The sequence below is a fragment of the Berghia stephanieae genome, chromosome 4 (genome assembly GCF_034508935.2).
Source record: "Berghia stephanieae isolate SIO BIC M18660-M18661 chromosome 4, UCSD_Bste_1.3, whole genome shotgun sequence".
Taxonomy (NCBI): Eukaryota; Metazoa; Mollusca; class Gastropoda; order Nudibranchia; family Aeolidiidae; genus Berghia; species Berghia stephanieae.
The window spans coordinates 92,193,147-92,215,594 of record NC_088363.1 but is presented as its reverse complement, the minus strand read 5'-3'; the positions used below and the strand labels follow the sequence as shown (position 1 = coordinate 92,215,594).

The 22,448-nt window shown below is 35.6% G+C and overlaps 1 protein-coding gene across 3 annotated transcripts in view; it reads right to left on the bottom strand.

The window, feature by feature from the left end:
• Positions 1-22,448, bottom strand: part of LOC144971585 (transmembrane channel-like protein 3) — a 44,663-nt gene that overhangs the window by 3,320 nt on the left and 18,895 nt on the right. For 2 of the 3 annotated variants that reach the window (XM_078912637.1, XM_078912638.1), the window contains exons 3-15: positions 20,106-20,451; positions 19,017-19,145; positions 17,985-18,169; positions 15,604-15,710; positions 14,235-14,282; positions 13,079-13,239; positions 11,038-11,235; positions 10,419-10,572; positions 9,101-9,210; positions 7,922-8,081; positions 6,114-6,260; positions 3,981-4,255; positions 2,276-2,431 (exon numbers count right to left, since the gene is read on the bottom strand). In XM_078912637.1, coding sequence (XP_078768763.1) covers positions 2,276-2,431; positions 3,981-4,255; positions 6,114-6,260; positions 7,922-8,081; positions 9,101-9,210; positions 10,419-10,572; positions 11,038-11,235; positions 13,079-13,239; positions 14,235-14,282; positions 15,604-15,710; positions 17,985-18,169; positions 19,017-19,145; positions 20,106-20,451 — 2,176 coding nt within the window. Of the gene's footprint in view, positions 1-2,275; positions 2,432-3,980; positions 4,256-6,113; positions 6,261-7,921; positions 8,082-9,100; positions 9,211-10,418; positions 10,573-11,037; positions 11,236-13,078; positions 13,240-14,234; positions 14,283-15,603; positions 15,711-17,984; positions 18,170-19,016; positions 19,146-20,105; positions 20,452-21,883 lie in introns of all 3 variants that reach the window. The other variant, XM_078912639.1, reaches the window with a different exon arrangement.

The following is a 22,448-nucleotide window of genomic DNA, read 5'->3' as shown; positions in this document are numbered from 1 at the left end:
AGGTCCAACATTGCCATCCGGAAGTATAATGGCCAACACACAAAACTATAAGTAACTTTTATAGTCTGGATAATACCGTTTAGTGAGTATTACTCATAAACGTGGATGGCAAAAAACAATAACAAAGACCACAGTGACGTCAACCTCATTCTATCTATAACAAGCATTTTAATATTTTAATGGTGTGTTTATTGCTCTTGATAGAAACTGATACAACCTCTATTAATCAAGCTACAACATGGAACCTTATCACTTTCAAATCATAAAGGTATTGTATTGAGTGAATGCATTTAATTTGCTTCCAAATTCAGTCCCTTGTTGGTGAACAAAACAAAATTATAGTTACATGGACTTATCAACACAGAACTAGAATCTAAGTGTTGTGGCTTGTTACGTTTATGAATAGGCTTCAGCAGTCGTGACGTCACTTCGCTTGTAACTAAGTAACTGGTTCTAAACTATCGGAACAATGGCGGACACCCTTATGAAATACTTCTCCAACGATCATAAAAGTGTATCCAGAGGCGAGGAGAAAAACATTATAAATCTCATCATGTTTTTACTTTTATACATTCTGATCACATGACATGTGAAAAAGTTCTAGCCAGCATGAAGAATAAAAAGTAACGACTTTCTTTGCTTAGAACCAAGCTGCTCGTTGCTGGGCAACGTGACATCAGACTATTGAATTTGAATCCTATTGCGTGTGTTTTGTTTGTTTTTGGTCACTCGTAGACAGAAGTGAGCCATAAACAATATGTCTTCATGATAGTGTTCACCGTGTGTGACACGACTAAAGGACACGATTAGAGACAATCGCATTCTCCTAATAGATAGTATGCACTTGGTTAAGAAGCTCACAAGATTGCCATCCGGAAGTATAATTATAACGGACCAACACACAAAACTCTGTTTAACATTGGATGTTTAATAGTCTGGTTCATACAGTTTAGTGATAATTAAAATTACTGAAAAACGTGGATGGCAAAAAATAACAACAAAGACATGAGTGACGTCATATTCGTTCTATCTATAGAATGATTGACTCAACAAGAGTGAACAAAAGTTTAATTTGAAAAAGAAACTGCTGTCAATCTCATTGGAAGTACAAAACTACTCTTCCAGGGGCTATGTGGTCTAGTGGTATGACACTCGCTTTCGGATCGGAAGGTCCTGGTTTCGAGCCCTGCTCGGCGCATAGTTGAGTCCTTGGAAAAGGCTCTTTACTCACATTCTCTCACCTTACTCAGGTGTAAAATGAGTACCTGGCCGTTAACAGCATTGTCTTTGTCCGAAAAATGGTAATATCGCCTAACAGGCGCCATGTCCAGTCCTACATGTTAAATATTGCTGTTGACCAGGGACCCCTTGTAAAGCGCTTTGAGCACATTTAGTGGATATTGCACTATATAAGGCCCAATTATTTTTTCTAGATAGATATCTTATGTAATTAATTGATCTTCAGGTTTCAGAGTTATCCGTCTTATTTTCTAGTCTTAACATATTATGCTGGTCGTTAATTAAGATCATCCAACTGCGCTCATTTACGTTCTGTATTCTTAAGAATCTTCTTATACTACATCCTGCTACTAAAATAGTTACGCCTTCTATCTTATTATTCAAAATCTAACCTATTCATTATTAGTCCTCCAAAGGACTGGTTACATACACACTTCCAATGAGTTTGGGACCAGAAGAATAGAAGGTGTGGCGTCACCACATCTCTGACAAAATTGTATGTATGAAATGGTTTAGTAAGATTGATAATGTAAATAACAACGGTTTGTTTCTTTGTTTGTTTGTTTGTTTTTGTCAAGATATTACATATTTTTTATATATACATCCTTTTTTCATCATATTTTTATCTTATTGTGTAAATTATAACACGTCTGTACAAAAAAATTTCCTTTTTGGGATGCAATAAAGTATTATTATTATTATTATTATTATTATTATTATTATTATTATTATTATTATCATTATTATTATTATTATTATTATTATTATTATTATTATTATTATTATTATTATTATTATCATTATTATCATTATCATCATTATTATTATTATTATAATTATTATTATTATTATAATTATTATTATTATTATTATTATTATTAGTATTATTATTATTATTATTATTATTATTATTAGTATTATTATTATTATTATTAGTATTATTATTATTATTATTATTATTAGTATTATTATTATTAGTATTATTATTATTATTATTATTATTATTATTATTATTATTATTATTATTTACACTTACAAAAGTAGAATAAAAACCGGGACAACAACGGCCGGTGTGGTGATGTAGAAGATGATAGTCCTCAGCCAATCCGGGGAGTCGCCGATGGTCTCTGTGAACACTTTGTAAACTCTGTCTTTTGTTTGGAAGGGACCACAGGATTTGGATGGCTCCAAGCTTTGTAAGCGATTTGGGTTGAGGTGGGGGGGGGGGGGTGTGTGTGGATTAAAATGGATTGGAAAATGATGGATATGGCAGTATTTTAGGGGAGAGATCTATTTACATTAATATTTGGGTTTTTGTCCAACCGAGGCATTGATCATTTAGCAATCACTGTAATTGTTGACTGAATGATGACTATTCGGACTGTACAAGTATGATCATGGTGAGTGGAATTAACTCACTCAACCCTAACACCGACTATATCCGTAGTTTACCCAGGTTACTTTTACCCCATGCCTATTTATTACATTTTTCTGAGACAAATTATAGGTGTAGTATCAAAGCTAATATTTTTAGTTTTTACCTGTTAATGATAGTTGAATAAAACTGTCTATGTACATGCTCATTTTTAATACATTTTTTCCAATTTTGAAAAGCAGCAAAAATCTCTAGGGTTGAGTGAGTTAATAAACTCGTAGATAGTGGAAGGGAACATAACCACGCCCCTTCACTTGATTTGGTCAGTCTGAACAATCACTATTAAGTAAACAATGACAGTGATTGCTATCCTATGAAAACTACGTAGGTATTACTAGATACAGATGGCATTCGTTTACATAAAACACTCATTTGTTTTATGTCTCATTAATTGTACCGAGCGTGAAACGGACAATAGTAATTGCTTGCTACCCTTTGGACAGGACGCAACGTACTCTCCACCAGATCTAAGACCCAGCAACGCATCACGGCTAGATGGACAGGAAAGGGATCAGAAAGAAAAAAAATCTCGGCTTCATCTGGGATTGATCTCGGTCCCTTTATATGTGTAGGAAGTGCCCTACCAACTGATAGGGAAAGGAAATAACGGTGTCAAATCAATGTGAAAGCATCGAGTGCGGCTATGTGGTCTTGTGGTATGACACTCGCTTTCGGATCGGAAGGTCCTGGATTCGATTCTCGCTCGGCGCATAGTTGAGTCCTTGGAAAAGGCTCTTTACTCACATTCTCTCACCGTACTCAGGTGTAAAATAATGAGTACCTGGCCGTTAACAGTGTTGTCTCTGTCCGAAAAAAATTGTAATCGCCTAACAGGCGCCATGTCAAGTCCTACATGTTAAATGTTGCTGTTGACCAGGGAACCCATTGTAAAGCGCTTTGAGCACGTTTAGTGGATATTGCGCTATATAAAAGCTCAATTTTTAAAATAATTTTATTCATTATAATAGAGAATAAATACAATATCTTACATCTCAAATAACTGGCAGATTGTATTTCTTATCACTTTTGTTCTAAATTCACTTTTCAAAGTTCCATTCATCCTGGTACCATGCCGTTTTGAGGCGGAAAGTCACATGTTAATACTGAACATAACCAAAGTGCACATATTTGCAGGTCTGATAGCCGACCATAATTATTATTATGGGCTGAAGTTAACATTGTTATAATAGACAATATTTTTCCGTTGGTTTTGAGAGACTTTCCATTACAACAATCAATGAGCCCACAACAATAACTTAGGTTATTAGATCTGAACAATGGATCATGTCGTCCCTACACAACATACCTGACAATCATGTAGGTCAGAGGAAACATGCACAAGAACAGCGTTACGAGAAGAACAAACCGGAAAAAGCCACCCGACCTCGAGGCCCGGAAGATGGAGGTGGGTGGGTCGCAAAAGAGGGCGGCCATGTTGTAGAAAAAGTAGAATTGCAGAATGAGCTTGATGAAGCCCACGACTGCAAGGCATGGAGCAGCGTAGAGTCCCAGCCAAATCAACGCTTGTCCATACACCAGGTCAAGGATTTCTGCTGCTACGTTAAACTCAGCATTACCCAACTGTAGAAGAAACCAGAAGCAAATATCGTTTTAAAAAATAAATAAATAAAATTTCCTTTATTCATCCCTGTGGGATAATTTGTATAAAGTATCTTACCCAGGGTCACAAAGTCGGGACCATAATTCCTCAAGGCCACACAACAAGGCGGGTAGTCGAACTCGATACCTGTAGGTGTAACAAGACCTAAAGACTGTATCGCTGAGCCACGTTCCTCATTATAATAAAATATTGTAGTTTAAAAAATAAATAAAAATAAATTCCCATTATTCATCCCCAAGGGGAAATTTGTCTTTAGAGTCTATCCCAAAGGAAGACTGGAATAACCCAGGTGTCAGCAGCAGTGCAGCGCCGCAAAGTGAGATAGGGCGAGGTGACTTGCTCAAGGCCACAAAACACAGAACGATGCGGGTAGTCGAACTCGGTACCTTTTGGGAACGAAGCTAAGACCGTACCGCTGACCCATGCCGCTGCCCCTTCAAAAGTGATGTTCATGAGATAGCGCTAGAAAACAAACAAACAAAAGAAACAAATTTGCCAGAATCAGTGACGGGTATCAAGCCTTGTGACATACAATCTGGCGCCATCATCAAATCTAGAAAAGAGAACAGCTCGTTGGAAGACCAAAACATAGCTTGAGCATTTATATAGCGCAATATCCACGATACGTGATCAAATTGCTTTGCAGGGGGTCCCTAGCCAACAGCGACACTCATCACATAAGCAAAATTACAATTTTTTTCCGGATAGAGATAATAATATTGTAAACGGCCTGTTACCCATTTTACACCCGGGTACGGTGAGAGAATGTGAGTAAAGAGCTTTTTTTTCCAAGGATTCAGCTATGCGCCACCTCGAGTGGGACTCGAACCCTGGACCTTCCTGGCCGAAGTGTCATACCAATAGACCACATAGCCACACAACACGACGCCTTTAGGGAGAAATTACATCATTAATTACTATAGAGACGACGCCGATAACTCACTCAACCATAACACCGACTATATCCGTAGTTTACCCGGGTTACTTTTACCCCATGCCTATTTATTACATTTTTAAGAGACGAATTATAGGCGGAGTATCAAATCTAATGTTTTTAGTTTTTACATGTTAATAGTAGTTGAATAAAACTATCTACGCACATGCTCATTTTTCATACAATTTTTTCAAATTTTAAAAAGTAGCAAAGATCACTAGGATTGAGTGAGTTAACTGTTACCCGTCACCCTGAGTACGGTGAGAAAATGCGAGTAATGATCCTCAACTTTGCTCAGCTCACAGCGGGACTCGAACCCGAGACCTACTGGTCCAAAGGATAATTTCATATCACAAGTCTCCAACTGATTTATTTTTTTAAAATCAGTATTAGACCACGTTTAATATAAATCATGTCTCTATTTGCACAGCTCACAGCGGGACTCGAACCCGAGACCTACTGGTCCAAAGGAAAGTTTCATATCACATGTGTCTCCAACTGATTTGTTGTTTTCAATTAGTATTAGACCACGTGTAATATAGATCATTTCTCTATTTTTAAAAATAAACTTAATAAAATAAAGGGCCTCAATAGTTCAGTTGGTAGAGCACTCACTTCACACGCAAAGGGAGCGAGTTCGATCCCGGTTGAAGGGAACACTTTTTTTCGACACCTGTCTACCCAGTCATAAGATCAAAGTAATTTGCGTCAGATTAGCGTTCTATCTAAAGGGTAGCAAGCCAATTATTATTGTCCATTTCACGCTATAGAAACCGGAATAAACTTCTGTTCCATGAGGCTCTGAGAAACTGATAACAAATATAAAAGATTCGATTATTTATCAGAGTGATAATTGTCATTTGCATGCCTTCTTGCTGACTTACCATTCTAAACCTAAACCATTTCTTCACCACCAGAGCTCTGCCTGCCATAAAGAGAAGACCGACTCCAACGTTGACAATGAGATCTAAGATGACAACTTGAAACAATTGTTCTCCAACTTCGTTCTCCCAGCAACAATAATCTGGTTTCTGAGAGAAAAAAAAATTATCAAAATAATAAATAAATAAATTGAGCTTTTATAAAGCGCAATATCCACTAAACATGTTCAAAGCGCTTTACAATGGGTCCCTGGCCAAAAGTAACATTTAACTCACTCAACCCTAACACCGACTATATATCCGTAGTTTACCCGGGTTAAATTTACCCCATGCCTATTTATTACATTTTTATGAGACAAATTATAGGCCTAGTATCAAAGCTAATGTTTTTAGTTTTTTACATGTTGATGATAGTTGAATAAAGCTATCTATGTACATGCTCATTTTAAATACATTTTTTCCAATTTTGAAAAGTAGCAAAAATCACTAGGATTGATTGAGTTAATACGTAGGGAAACATCTTGGAAAATTTATTGTTGCACTTTAGTTAACATCCGGGTTTCTGCGCCTTCATTCTCTTTTTTTTTTTTTTTAATTCTCATTCCTTGTTTATTTGGAATTTTGTTGTTTGTTTTTTTTTTCTTTTTGTGTGTCATTTTACAAATGTTTTATGTTCTTACAAGGATCAGTGTCCTGACAATATTCAATACTTTTGCAATGCAGTTCTTATTGCTGTTATTATATGGAATGGATATGGAATGAATTTCAATTGTAAACACGATGAATCTCTGCTCTTAATATCAATGGTTGTAAGGAATTGCTGTCACTATAACATGCTGTCGATTAATCATGCTTTTATGGTTTATGTAGATACTGCCTTTCATCGGTTTATCAGAGTTTACACCAATAACTGTGATTGCGTTCCTACAAATTCAAACTTTAAAATATTCTTCAAGAGACACACAGCCTAATCTCGACATATTCTATCATTCTTCTCTTCTCTTATTCTTCTTCTTCTTCTTCTTCTTCTTCTGCAGGTAAACAAATAAAGAAATAAATATGAACTACCGTATTCTCACGGATTTTAATACGATAAGTGCGTTTTACAATTCATCATTTAAATAACAATTTGAATTTGAATGTAATAAACAAAAACAGATAATGTGGTTGTTTCGGGTTTCCCCTTAATAAAAAAAAAACAGGATGAAAGAAACACAACAGACGAATGAGATAACATGTGAAATTGAATGTACGCTTCAATTTAATTACGAAAACAGATAGAATGGACGTTTCGGGTTTCCCCTTTATCAACAAACAGGGTGAATGAAACACTACAGATGAAAGAGATGATGGTAGTGGCGTTGTTAAAATGAATAAACTAAACATTGATGGGCAGGAAATAGTATGCTCCTTTGTACTATTTAAAGAATCGAATACTTATAACAATTAACTAATACGGTTCAACAGTCTTGACGTCACTTCCCTCGTAATGACGCATAGTAACTAAGTAACTGGCTCTAAACAATGAACAATGGCGGACGCCCTTATGAAATATTTCTCTGACGAGCATAAAAGAGGGGAAAAAAAACATTATTAATCTGATCATGTTTTGACTTTCACACATTCTGATCACAAGACATATGAAAAGTTTTAGCCAGCATGAAGAATAAAAAGTACAGATTTTCTTTGTTTAGAACCACGATGGCCGCCGTTGCTGGGTGACGTGACATCAGACTATTGAATCCAATTACAATGGATTGTAATTACATGCAATGGGTTTAATTTTATTAGAAAAAATATAAAGCACCTACCATTGGGCTGAGTCTAAATTTGAGACTAACAACTGGCAGAAAAGGACTGTTGATTGCCCTGGGTGTGCTATTTGTGTTGGTCGAGCTCTCACACTGGATGGACATTGTGTACACGGATATAAGGAAAGACAGCAAACTTGCCGCGTAGAAAACAGCTGTCCTGTGATTGGAGAAAATACAAATGAGTTTAACTGAGTACATGGGGGAGTTTCCAACGTGAAAAACAAAAGAAATAAAGAGAAAACTAGGCTCCGTGAATAATATTGTATATTCTCAGTTTGATATCATTTTCAGTATGGATAGACAACTCGTATTGTCACTTTAGTAAAACTGCCATTCATAATGATACAAATTACAGTGCTAAGCAATCTTGTGAAAATAAATGAATTTCCTTTATCAAAATTTGAACCCATTTCAAGTTTTTGCAACACAAAGTCAGTCGGTACATATGAGGAAGAGAAAGAATACATTTGCATACACTTAACATAATACTTATTATATATATATAAGGGAGTCTTTATGAACACAGAGACACAAATATAGATAATCCAATATATATGATGCTCCCTTACTATCTAACATCTCTCTCTCTCTCTCTCTCTCTCTCTCTCTCTCTCTCTCTCTCTCTCTCTCTCTCTCTCTCTCTCTCTCTCTCTCTCTCTCTCTTTCTTAATTTCTCTTTCTTTCTCTCCCTCCCTTTCTTTCTTTCTTTCTATTTCTCTCTGTGTAGACTCAGGGTTGTTTTGTTTTTTTTTTCTCCTGATCCATGTGTACGTTCACCTGTAGTTAAATAGCTGGTGGTAGGTACTTTGAAATCGAATGAAAACCCTACAGTGAGTGTTATCGTAGCCATCGTTATGTTATAGCCTGAAACTGAAATCCAAAAGGACTGGCAGTTTGATGTCATTATTTGGTTTTTGCACCACTAGTGAGTTGTCGTTAGTAGTGCTCATGGAAACAAGTTATTTCATTGGTTGAACTATTGAATACAACTCACGATTTGTTTTCTTTTGTGGCAAAAGACGGGCATTTTGACGTGATTTTTTGGTCAGTATAAGGCCATAACTATACGAAGGCTATAGTGTAATACAGATAGATGTGCTATTTCTTTTTTTACTGCTTTATGACACATTATGTGACATGACACACACAGATAAACAAATATAAGGATAATAATACCTGGCTAGCTGGACTTTGATGGCTGTTCTTGGTTGCCATTTCTCAAAGTATAACAGAAGACTCAGTACCGGGGGGATGATGATTTTCAATGTACTCACCAGTAGTGTCAACTAGATAAAGAAAGAGATTTGGAATTATGGCACTGGTTGTGGTCACCATTCCTGTAAAGGCCAGGATTATGAAAAACACAGAATGTTGCATTTATAAATTATAAACTCTTTAACTGCAACCGGATAAGTGATAACTTTAAAAAAATCGTGCCCTTCAATAATTTCGTTCCGTTTTTGTTTGTTTTGTTTGCTTTGTTTGTTTTGTTTTTTGGGGGTTTTTTTGGGGTTTTTTTTTGTTGTTTTTTTTTTTAATTCATTTTTTATAAACAAATAAAAGATTTGTCTAGCGTGTTTCTTTGGTGCCACCATGTTAAATGCGCTTGACAATACATTGATTAATCTCCCAGCAGGCTATATTATAGTATTGATTCGCCATTTCAAAATATACTTGTCTCTTGTTAGGAATCTTTTTTATACCAGAACTTTCTTACAATAAATATCCGTCAATACCTTAAATCCAGGTACATTACCACGCCTGAGTCCAGTGGTGCAATGTATGTCAGGTGGTTTGTCTATCAAATCTCTGAATACGCTGAAAAGATCGTTTGACTTCCGTTTACAGAAAAGACAATAACGACAGATCAACCGAAAGTTCATAGTAAGTGTTAGGTTAAGTAACTCAATCAAAAGATTCATCTCCGCACTCAGGAAAGCCACGTATTTAAAATTTGGCCAGAAAACTCGTCCTTCAAAAATCGATAGATTTAAATAACCCCCATCTTGGCAAATACTCTCAAAACTAGCACCCCACAAAGTCCCAAGTTTGAGAGTTTTTGCCAAGATGAGGGTCATTTAAATCCATCAATATTTGAAGGACAAAGTTTTTCTAGCCAAATTTCTTTCTACGGTACAGCATTTAACTGGATCGTGAGAATATAAAAACATGAGCTTTTATATAGCGCAATATCCACTTAACGTGCACAAAGCGCTTTACAGGGGGGGCCTGGCCAACAGCAACACTTTACATGTAAGACGTTAGATGACGTCTGTTAAGCAATATATTACAATTTTTCCGACAGAAACAATGCTGTTAATGGCCAGGTACTCATTTTACACCTGAGTACGGTGAGAGAATGTGAGTGAAGAGCCTTTTCTCGAACCCAGGACCTTCCGATCCGAAAGCGAGTGTCATACACAAGACCACATATTATCCACCCAAAAAGAAAATGGAGTCGTTGACGATGATCGTGAAAGATTAGGAGTTTCACCTGATACTTTTGGAAAAAGTCTTTGATATTCGTCGGTTCCAATCCCACAAAATCCATCGACGAATCCGCTACAAAATAGATGAGATAGCCGCTCCCTCCCATGATTGTAAGACAAAGTAGATTACAAACCACTCGGACCATAAACAATGAGCATCTGAAAGAAATTTATGTAGAGCGTATAAAGGAGAGGGGTGGGGGTGGGGGGGGGGGGGTATTAAGGCATTCAGAAATGGTAAAAAAACATTATTTGTAAAATGAAATGTTGAGCCTTCGACGAACACAAAAAAAATGTACTTTCCGTTGGAATACAATAATATGTTTTAGAAAAATAGATTGAGGAGAAAGATTATGTCACCCACAAAAATCATGGAAATTATGAGAAAATGATGAAGATTGTGGCAATTATGATGATGGTGAGTTTAGTGATCAGATTATGATGATGATGATGATGATGATAATAATAATAATGAAAATGGACGAGGAGGAGGAGGAGGTGGAAGAGGAGGAGGAGGAGGAGAAAGAGGCGCTGGTGGAGGAAGAAGACGAGAAGGAATAGGATAAAGCGATTAAGGAAGAGCCAAGGAAATATGTGAAGCAAACGGTATAAAGCAACATTTACTTTTCACAACAGGCAAGTTTGGCCTTCTCTGCATCTTCCAATTTCATTTCACGGAAATAAGTGGTGAGTGCCGATGCTTTCAGCCTGCATCCCTCTTTGTTGGTCACCGAATGGTCCCAGCCCATTAACAAGGCTGCTGAATATCTGTCTCTTGTGTCTCCAAATGTTTGTTTAGAGCGGCGATAAGTTGTATACATGCTGGAAGAAAAATTAACTGGGATATAGTGAAGACATTGACTTTTATCAACGAAAAATGAGGGATCTATGCTTTTTAAAAAAAAACTATGGTTGGGGATTTAACCCTCCCCTTACCACCTGCAGCAAAATCGTCACATTTGTTATGACACTATAATATACATTTTTCTTTTTCAGATATATTTTGTACATGATAAACATTAAAGAATGATCTTTGTTTAATTAATAAGAACATAAAGTTGTTTTGTGGTGAGCTTGTTTGAGTTTAAAATATCAATTTTTCTACTGGACCAGCCAGTCATTTTGGGAATTTACTGAAATTGATTGATAAGGAGAGGGTTAAATTGTTCTGTCTAGTCCTTGTTAATTTTTAACCAACGAGCACAGAATGACTGGCAAATGAAAACATTATAAAACTATTTTTACAGATTGTTATCTCTACGAATCACTTGCAAACCTTCACGAAATCAAGGGTTTTTCTTTCACCCGCTGAATCAAATGATTCTTTAGAAAATCTGCTAAAGAATTATGGTCGGTCATTTATTTGACATTGGGAATTGCCATTTTGTTGCCAAATTCATTTGCCCGCACCTATAAACTTTGTTACCAGATAGATTTTGAACGTTGATGGCGAAAAAGATTCGTCTCGATCTTTGTTAATTTTTTGCAATAAAATAGTAAAATAATTGGGGTTTTTTTGGTCTCGAATACTATGAGCAAATTGCTGTGAAATCAAAATCCGTAATATTGCTTCCATTTCCGTATGTCCGAAATTGTTACCTAATTTCCGTAACAATTACGGACGATCTGTAAAAGTAGGCAGGTATGATATATATATATATAGCTTGCAGGATTCTAGCATGCTCTCAGGCGAACTCAAAAAGGGTGCTGGAATCCGAGCATTTCGAAATCAGATACTCATGGGAGGTAACCAATATATACCCTATTCTTAAAACGTTATTTCTTGCCTTACTTCCCTTATCGCCATTCCCGCTTGATGGGAGTGCGGACTTGCACGTATTATGAGCTCGGTTTGATTTTTATTGCTTTTATACATATGTTGTTGTTTTTTTAATTATGTTGTTTTAAAATTAATCATTTCCTTCTTTTTTTTATTTAAACAGAAGAGAGAAAAAATCCAACTCGTAAAACCAAGAAAAATGGAAAATTGGGGTCATAGTTCTAATTTAGTTTTACAAAGAAATTCACCAAATCCATAGTTAGTTACAAAGGAAACACATGTATGCACGCATACACACACACACACATACATATACATGCATGCGCGCGTACACACACACACACACACACATACAATCAAAGGCACCATTGATAAGCATGCCCCGCATTCCCCACATTACTCATTCATTTTACTCATGTGTGTGAGTTGCTTAACTATTCAAAACAATATTATTATCCCGTGTATCAATTATAGCCAATTGTGATTTTCATGACACTGCGTGTTGTGTTGACAAAGCTTTCTGTAACATGTACCTAGTGTAGAAAAAACAACTTATTATAAAGAAAGAATTTAGCCCAGCTCCAGCAGGCCGTATTGCAGAATGTTCTGGAATTCGGCAGGCTAGAATCCAGTGAGAGCAGTATATGTGGCGTTTCTCATATTATCGTCTTTTGGCACCGTTAAATTTGGGGAAAGGTTCTATAATAAGCATGCATTAAAATTTTTTTTTTTTTAAATTTTCATCATCATCATCAACAACAATATTATCATCATCATCCTCCTCCTCCTCTTCATCCTACTCATCTTCCTCCTCCTCTTCCTCATCCTCCTCATCATCATCATCGTATACAAAGTCCCCAATGAGCACCACAACTCACAACTTACATCATCACAATGAATAAAACTGAAAGAATGTAGATGCTGCACCAGGTCAAGAAATACGCCAGGGGCCTATGATAAACAATATCGGTCCCATCTAAAATGTCATCACCAATTGAGGTGTTTCTGTAGGCACCGTAGAAAAATATAGTCTGAGACAGCTTGCCCTGGAAGGAAATGAAAGTGAATGAATGGCTTTAACTTTAACCCTCTGCTTACCAACTATAGGAAAATTGTCACATTCGTTACGATACAACCAACATTTTTATTATTCAAATTTCTCTTGTATGAACAGTGTGTTGTAGAGCATGTTTTGCTACAGAAATTATGCATCGCAAGAACTTTACTGTTATTGTGTTTGAGTGATAAAAAATACATTTTTGTGTTAGTTGGGTGTAAAGTTTTGGGGAAAATCATGAAAATGGCTGGGGAGGAGAGGGTTAAAATAAAAAATGGGTTCAGAAAATAATCGATGCTATTCGTTTAGCTTAACTACTCACACTGTCTTCCGCCGGTTATAACATACCAACACGCAAAACTATGTGTTACATTAAACGTTTATAGTCTGATTGACACAATTTAGTGAGAAGTACTCATAGAAATTGCAAGCTAAAAACAAAAACAAAAGAATTAAAAGACGTCAATTTCGTTCCTTCTATATGATTGGAGGATCTCTGTTATCAAAAGGGCTGAAATAAAGTTGTTATAACTACGATTAAACATTAACCAGCTTATCTTTGCCATCTGAATTGATAGATGAGTAACATCATTTAGATAGAGAATTTCACGGATACTATGCGCTTAATAATGGTTAATTTATTTCTCCAGCAAGATTTGTGAAACTAAACTTTAATTTCACACAGTACAAGTTGACTGTTGCCTGTTCTTTTTGGCACTGGCACTCTTATAAATCCTACTCGATTGGTGTGTAAGTGATTATTTAGCTTTAAGCAGTGAAAGATGTGTTAATGTACTAATACAAAATAAACGACTAACAGGCAACTAGCACTGCATAAAATGGAAAATGTTACTTCCTTATAGCAATACAGGGGAAAAACTGAAGTATTGAGCTTGTTGAAACCTTGAAAATACATGATGCATTTGTTCATATAATTTTTTGTCTCTTTATCTTAATCAAAGTGAAGATTGGAAAAAAACCTACAAAGAATCCCCGTTTGATGTCATCACTCCAGAGTTCATCCGAAACAATCTGTAATATTGAAAACATAATAAAATAATGAATCATAAACAATAATAGCAACATTCCCTTTGTTAATACTCGTGGGGGGGGGGGGGGGGATTTTTTCGTTAGAGTTTAATACCCATAGAAAGACTTAGAGATCCATATCTGAACCGGGTGCAGCATCTCAAAATGAATATCCAATGTATTGCTCAAGGGATAAACGAGATGCTCGAGCTCTTGTATGAGCAATGGTGTATCCAATTCCCCCCCCCCCCTCCACCCCACCCCACCTAATCGTATAATAAATTGTGAATTATCTCTATAGATAGTATGCGCTTTGCTAAAAAGCTCACAACATTGTCGCCCGGACGTATAACGAACTATATGTGACCTTGAACAGTTTATAGGCTCGTTAATACAGTTTAGTGAGAATTACTCATAAATGCGGATGGCAAAAAAGCAATAACAAATAGCTGAGTGACGTCAACTTCATACTATTTATATGCAGTTCCTTTCAACAGTTAGATTCTACTTCATCACTTTTCATATTTCTATAATACTGTGTATCAATAAAATGGCTAAAATTGTCTTTAAAATACCTCTCTTGCTGTAATTCAGAATGGGAAGAAACGTAAATAAGTAGGTCGGGGAAACCGTATGATTATGAACCAAATAGGAATTTACAATCCTCGACTGACAGAACAAAGCTTACTCTTTAAAATAAGTATAATTATTAAATTTCACGGCGGCCGTTCCTTTACCCACACTGGGGCCCCTTGTGTGGAATGACCTGACCAGAAGGATAAGAGAAGCAAAATCTATTGATAGTTTTAAATCATTGTAAAAGCACTAACATGTTTACCGTTACATTTTCATGATATTGATAAAACATTACATTATACACTGCTGCTATTGATACAATTGTGGTATAGCCTACGATTTATATATATAAGCTTTGTTGGGTTTTTTTGTAATATGCATTGAGAACCACGCATTAATTGAAATGCACGATATAAATGCCATGTATTATTATTATTATTATCATTTGGACAATTTTTATTTGAATACAAGTTACGCCAAACAATGATAAAGGATATAATAAGGCAGCGGAATGGAGCAGAATCATTGGTAACTGGAAAACGTAATCTTGCCTTTGGTACAACCATACTTTAGCGTAAAGCATGTAGAAAGTGCTTTTGACTTTAAAAAAAAATATTGATATAAAATGATATCACAGGTTTGTGCATTTTTGAGAAATTGAGCATCATTTAAATCCATCGATATAATTTGAACGGGCAAAAGGAAAAATGTACAGGAAAGGAAAATCATAAAAGTATAGAAAAATTACCTGTGGTAGAGCAACAAAGCAGAATGTGATGATTGCTGACCAGGCGTTTAACACCGCTAAAAATCGGAGGAACTTGAAATAGGAAGCCACATTCGTACCCAACAAGGCTGAAAACAAAATTAAAGGGAAAATATTTTTGTCAGAAGTGGCACAAAATTGTCAAAAATAATTAGATATCCATTATTTTTCCTCTCAAACAATAGAGTCTTACACAAGAAATCAATTTCTTCTTCTTCTTCTTCTTCTTCTTCTTCTTCTTCTTCTTCTTCTTCTTCTTCTTCTTCTTCTTCTTCTTCTTCTTCTTCTTCTTCTTCTTCTTCTTCTTCTCCTCCTTCTTCTTCTTCTTCTTCTTCTTCTTCTTCTTCTTCTTCTTCTTCTTCTTCTTCTTCTTCTTCTTCTTCTTCTTCTTCTTCTTCTTCTTCTTCTTCTTCTTCTTCTTCTTCTTTCTTCTTCTTCTTCTTCTTCTTCTTCTTCTTCTTCTTCTTCTTCTTCTTCTTCTTCTTCTTCTCTTCTTCTTCTTCTTCTTCTTTCTTCTTCTTCTTCTTCTTCTTCTTTCTTCTTCTTCTTCTTTCTTCTTTCTTCTTCTCTTCTTCTTCTTCTTCTTCTCTTCTTCTTCCTTCTTCTTCCTTCTTCTTCTTCTTCTTCTTCCTTCCTTCTTCTTCTTCTTCTTCTTTTCTTCTTCTTTTCTTCATCTTCTTCTTCTTCTTCCTTCTTCTTCTTCTTCTTCTTCTTCTTCTTCTTCTTCTTCTTCTTCTTCTCTTCTTCTTCTTCTTCTTCTTCTTCTTCTTCTTCTTCTTCTTCTTCTTCTTCTTCTTCTTCTTCTTCTTCTTCTTCTTCTTCTTCTTCTTCTTCTTCTTCTTCTTCTTCCTTCTTCTTCTTCTTCTTCTTCTTCTTCTTCTTCTCTTCTTCTTCTCTTCTTCTTCTTCTTCTTCTTCTTCTTCTTCTTCTTCTTCTTCTTCTCTTCTCTTCTTCTTCTTCTTCTTCTTCTTCTTCTTCTTCTTCTTCTTCTTCTTCTTCTTCTTCTCTTCTTCTTCTTCTTCTTCTTCTTCTTCTCTTCTCTTCTTCTCTTCTTCTTCTTCTTCTTCTCTTCTTCTTCTTCTTCTTCTTCTTCTTCTTCTTCTTCTTCTTCTTCTTCTTCTTCTTCTTTTCTTCTTCTTCTTCTTCTTCTTCTTCTCTTCTTCTTCTTCTCTCTTCTTCTTCTTCTTCTTCTCTTCTTCTTCTTCTTCTTCCTTCTTCTTCTTCTTCTTCTTCTTCTTCTTCTTCCTTCTCTTTCTTCTTCTTCTTCTTCTTCTTCTTCTTCTTCTTCCTTCTTCTCTCTTCTTCTTCTTCTCTTCTTCTTCTTCTTCTTCTTCTTTCTTCTCTTCTTCTTTCTTCTTCTCTTCTCTCTTCTTCTTCTTCTTCTTCTTTCTTCTTCTTCTCTTCTTCTTCTTCTTCTTCTCTTCTTTTTCTTCTCTTCTTCTTCTTCTTCTTCTTCTTCTTCTTCTTCTTCTCTCTTCTTCTTCTTCTTCTTCTTCTTCTTCTCTTCTTCTTCTTCTTCTTCTTCTTCTTCTTCTTCTTCTTCTTCTTCTTCTTCTTCTCTTCTTCTCTTCTTCTTCTTCTCTTCTTCTTCTTCTTCTTCTTCTTCCTCTTCTTCTTCTTCTTCTTCTTCTTCTTCTTCTTCTTCTTCTTCTTCTTCTTCTTCTTTCTTCTCTTCTTCTTCTTCTTCTTCTTCTTCTTCTTCTTCTTCTTCTTCTTCTTCTTCTTCTTCTTCTTCCCTTCTTTCTTCTTCTTCTTTCTCTTCTTCTTCTTCTTCTTCTTCTTCTCTTCTTCTTCTTCTCCTATCTTCTTCTTTCTATTCTTTTTTTCTTCTTTATCACTTACTTCTCTCTTCTTCTTCTTTCTTTTTTCTTATTCTTTCATTTTATTCTTTCATATTTCTTCTTCTTCTTCTTCTATCTCTTCTTCTTCTTTATCTTCATTACTTCTTCTTCTGCTTCTTATTTCTTCTTCTTATTTTCTTCTTACTTCTCTTCCTTCTTCTATTCTTCTTACTCTTCTTCTCATTTCTTTTGTCTCTTCTTCTTATCTTCTTCTTCTTACTGTCTACTCTTCTCTTCTTCTTCTCTTCTTCTTCTTCTTCTTCTTCTTCTTTTCTTCTCTCTCTTCTATTCTTCATTATTAATTCAATATTCTATAATTAGATAATATATAATAATATTAATAATAATAATAATAATTAATAATAATAATATAATAATAATAATAATATAATAATAATAATTATATAATAAATAATAATAATAATAAATAATAATAATAATAATAAAATTAATAATAAACGGTCTTGGCTGAATTAAACTTAAACCCTGCACTATGCATATCCATTACTCTATACAACTGACCTGTAATTTTAGCAATGGGTTTGTCCCATAGCCCCAGTGTTCCGAATGTGTCACTACTCATAATGTCACTGACAACTTTCTGTCCTCTGGAAAGTGTACTGTTTGCTCGACCGCTTGTACGATTCCCCATGGATAAAGTTAAACCGAAACGAGAGTAACGACCACCACTCTCAATTCGTAAATAACTGGACAAGACAAAAACGTTAGAAAATAATTTGGCAACTACAACAGCATCACCTGATCATAAAATTTTCATATCTATTAAATCAATGCGGATTTCCTCATTATCATTGCAGTTGAGAGTTATCATTATTGGGTTATAACCAGTTAGAAAACTGCTGTATTCTGAGAAAAAGTCGAATTTAAAAATTTGGCCAGAAAACGTGTCCTTCAAAATTCGATCGATTTAAATCGCGAGGTCCCAGGTTTTGAAAGGTTTTGCCAAGATGAGGATCTTTTAAATCGAACGATATTTAATTTGAAGGATGAGTTTTCTGGCCTAATTTTTAAATACAAGTTTTTCCAGAGCATGGTAGTTGACTGATTAAAATACTCTTGCTGAAAGATGGGGAATTTTTTTTTGTTAACCAAGTAATGTCTTATATAAATAGTAATACTCAGAGGCGTGGCTATATTGTTTGATTTGGTGCCTGGCACCGCATCCATTTTTTAAAATGGATTGCAGAATTTAAATAAAAAAAGAAACTGAGAAATAGTATATACCGCCTCATATTTATTTGAGTAAGTCTTTTCTTTAATTTTTTTTCTTTCTTTTGTATTTACAAATAAAGCATGTTTTATGTCATTTTCTTTTGGTTCTGGCACCACCTTATACTATAGGCATGCCACGCCACTGGTAATACTGCTTCACCAGAAAGTGTAATATTTTTTTTATGAATCAAAAGTTTCAAATTTACGTTTGGGAAAAAACAAAACATGAATCATAAGTATTAGTTGTTTAGGCTATCTACTGAAGATTTGAATCTCATGGCAACTAATGAAATCCATTTAATTTCCATATTTAAAACTTACTTAGAAAGAGCGAGTTTCTCGGTCATGCCCATCGGGAAGTCTCGGAGTGCGTTTAAAACACGGGATGGGATTGCTGAATCTTCTTTAATTTCAGTTGCTTTTTCTACCTCTCTGCCCCAGTTCACTCCCCTGGAATGAAATCGTGTATTCTATAAATATCATTTTCTTTATCGTCATCAGCATCATGAGATTTTAAAAATATATCACAAATAATTCATCTATTTTTCCCCTTTTGTGTTCTTCTCATCGTACGCTTCTTCCTCTTCTCTTACCCCTCTTCCTCCAAATTCCTCTTCCTTTTCATCCTCCTCTCCCCCTTCGCCTCATTTTGCCCATCCTCTCATTTACCTCCTTATGTTCTCTCGCCCTTCCCTCCCCCCCCCCCCCCCCCCCCCAATCCCTTTGTCTTTTTTCATTCTTTTATTTATACTCGATCCTTAGCTTCTTTCCTCATTTATTCTTCCGTATCTTTATTTTTCTCAAAATTACCTCAAACAATGATGTTAAGCAACATGTAGCAATACAAATTACAAGATTGGTGACGATAAAAGTAGACTTAGACCCTGTGTAATGGGGATTATGTTCTCTGTCTTTGTTGACCCACTCGACTGAAGTGTTTTTAAGTTCTAGTCTATATGTGGTGACTGATATTTTAAGATCGTCACAGCTAAATGACACATAAATGACGACTTGTTGAAAAACTGAACAGAAAATGGTGTTCCATATTTTAGCCTGCTGTACGAATAATTGATTTTTCGGTCTGATGAAAATATGGAATTGCAATTTGGAAAAATAAATCATGATATTGGTTTTACTTTTAAATGGAAAATAAAAACAAATTTAACTCTCTCTCCTGACCAGCCATTTTCATTTACATCTAACACAAAAATATATTTTTATCACTCAAACAATAGCAGTAACTTCTTGCGATAAATAATTTCTTTAGCAAAACATGCTCTACAACACACTGTTCATTTTCTTTAAATTTTATGATGTATAAGAGAAATTTGGATAAGAAAAATGTTGGATGTATCGTAACGAATGTGATGATTTTCCTATAGATGGTAAGGAGAAGGTTAAGTGACTTACTTTGGAGCCAAGTGAGCCATACTCATGCGATAGAGCAACTCATCCTTAGAGCCGATGCTTCTTTGTCTGGGTCTCCAAACCAAGCAGTTGTCATCCTCCGAGATGTCGACAATAGCTGTGGTTGGGGTGACATCAGATTGGTCAGCTGTTGAAGTTGAGATAGATATGTTTGTCGTAGCTGTTGTTGTGGTTGTGGTTGTTCTTGGTGTTGAATTTGACGGAGATCCTTGTGGTACATTCTGAGGAGATGTTGTTTTTGAAGCTTTTGTTACTGTTAGTGCGTTTGCTGTTGCTGCTGGTGTTGCTGATAAGATAGTCGTCGTTGTTGTCGTTGTCGTTGATGTCCCTATGAAGTAAAAATGAAAATATTAAAATATCTATTAAATTTGTGAGCTGTTGTTTGATGATAGTGGCGATGGGGATAAAGATGCCTTTTATTAATCATTCTAAAAAGAATGGGAGTAGCTTGTATAATAAAATAATTTATAGAGAGAGTAAAAGGTTAGTCTATTAGAGACCTGTTTAGTCTGTGTTTAGCCTAGTTCCTGTAACTGAGTTTCAAAAATTGATTGCTACCCTTAGGATAGGTAGCCTGACTACTGTCAACTACATCAAAAGACCAAAAATCTTTAAATAAAGCTACCTCATCATCATTAAGCACACAAACGAAAATGTATGGAACAGAAAATGCAATCCACTGATTGCCAATTGTTGTTAAAGTCTGTTGTTAAACCTGTTATCAAATACATTGCAATTTGAATCCGGCAGAGAATTAACAACAATATCAACCTATATTGGATCCCCTCATAGAGACAGCTTGAGTCCCATTCTGTTAAGGATATGAAAGAACTAAAAGTGCCACCTACAAACAAGATTACACGTGAATTGATATCCGCAGATGATATAGTTAAAATCTTTGAATCAAAGAGTCAAGCGAAATACACGCCAATAATATCAACTACTTTAGAAGAATGGAATCTAAAAGTGAATCAACCCAAAGAAGAATATATAAAAATCAATAGAAATTTTAATGAACGAAAAGTGTACGAAAAGTAAGCAATTTGATTAACGAAAATGAAGACAATAGAACACGAAAGCAGCTGGCCACCAATGCATTCAACCAACTCCAAAATTTATGGAATAGAAATAACATAATCAGTGAGAATAAACGAATACAGATTTATGAGGCACTGATTATTCTGAAATTGACATATAATAGTGGAACCTGGGGCCTCACGAAACAGAAATTAGAAAGTCTTGATTCATACCATCGCAAACAATTGCTTCGCGTAATCGGAATCTACAAATGATTGTCAGTATGAAAGAACCAGAGTCCAACGCCCGAGTACAGTGATCTATAAGAAGAACAACGATGGAAGCTATTTGGTCACATCTTACGTCATGATGATAACATCCCCGCCCAAACTGCAATGACAGAATATTTCCTTCGTGGCAACAAATATGTAGGGAGACCCTCAACATCAATAGTACCTACACTGAACCAGCATCTTTCTACACATCAGACATTTCTGAATTCAGAAGATATATATATATATTGTAATAAAGTAATATTAACGTAATATATCAAGGGAAGCAACTGTGTTATGTATGTATGTATTTACTATTATTGAGTAAACCATTGGTTCCAAACACAACATCATTGTCCCTTAACGCACTAACTAAAGATTTCTTAACTGAGTCTGGGTTAATATCATCTGCCTTGTTTACAGAAAATAAGGACTTAAAATCAAGTTTTAATCTATTTAACCAGTTCCTACCTAGTAATGGCGGTCCATCACCTTTCACCACCTAACTCTCTGGCTCCCGTAACACACATTGATTTCATACTCTCCCACAACTGGAACAAGATCCCCTGTATACGTCTCTAACCGTTTAGTACAGGGCTGAAGTAGCATTCTTTCCTCTTTAATCATGTCAAAGTCCTCCGTTATGACACTGAGTGATGAACCAGTGTCCATCTGGAAGTCAACACACTTCCCGTTGATGGTGATGGGGACGTTGATCGGAGCGTGGCAACACAATTTCACAGAGAAAAGGTTGAACTCAGGTGCAGGATTAGCGTCTGTGCTGGCATGAGGAGAAATTCTGGACAGGTTCAATGGTTGACAGTTGTCGACGTAATGTTGCCGTTGATGGTGGAACTGACCCTGCTGGTTAGGTCGTGCGCCTGACGTTGTAGGGGCTTTTGATAAACAGGCTTTGGCAATATGGCCTTGTTTGTTGCATTTATAGCAAGTTGCAGACCTGAACTTGTACTGTTGTGGCGTATGTGGGCCATTGCATCTGTAGCATTTGCTGGATTTAACTTTATGTTCTCGTGTG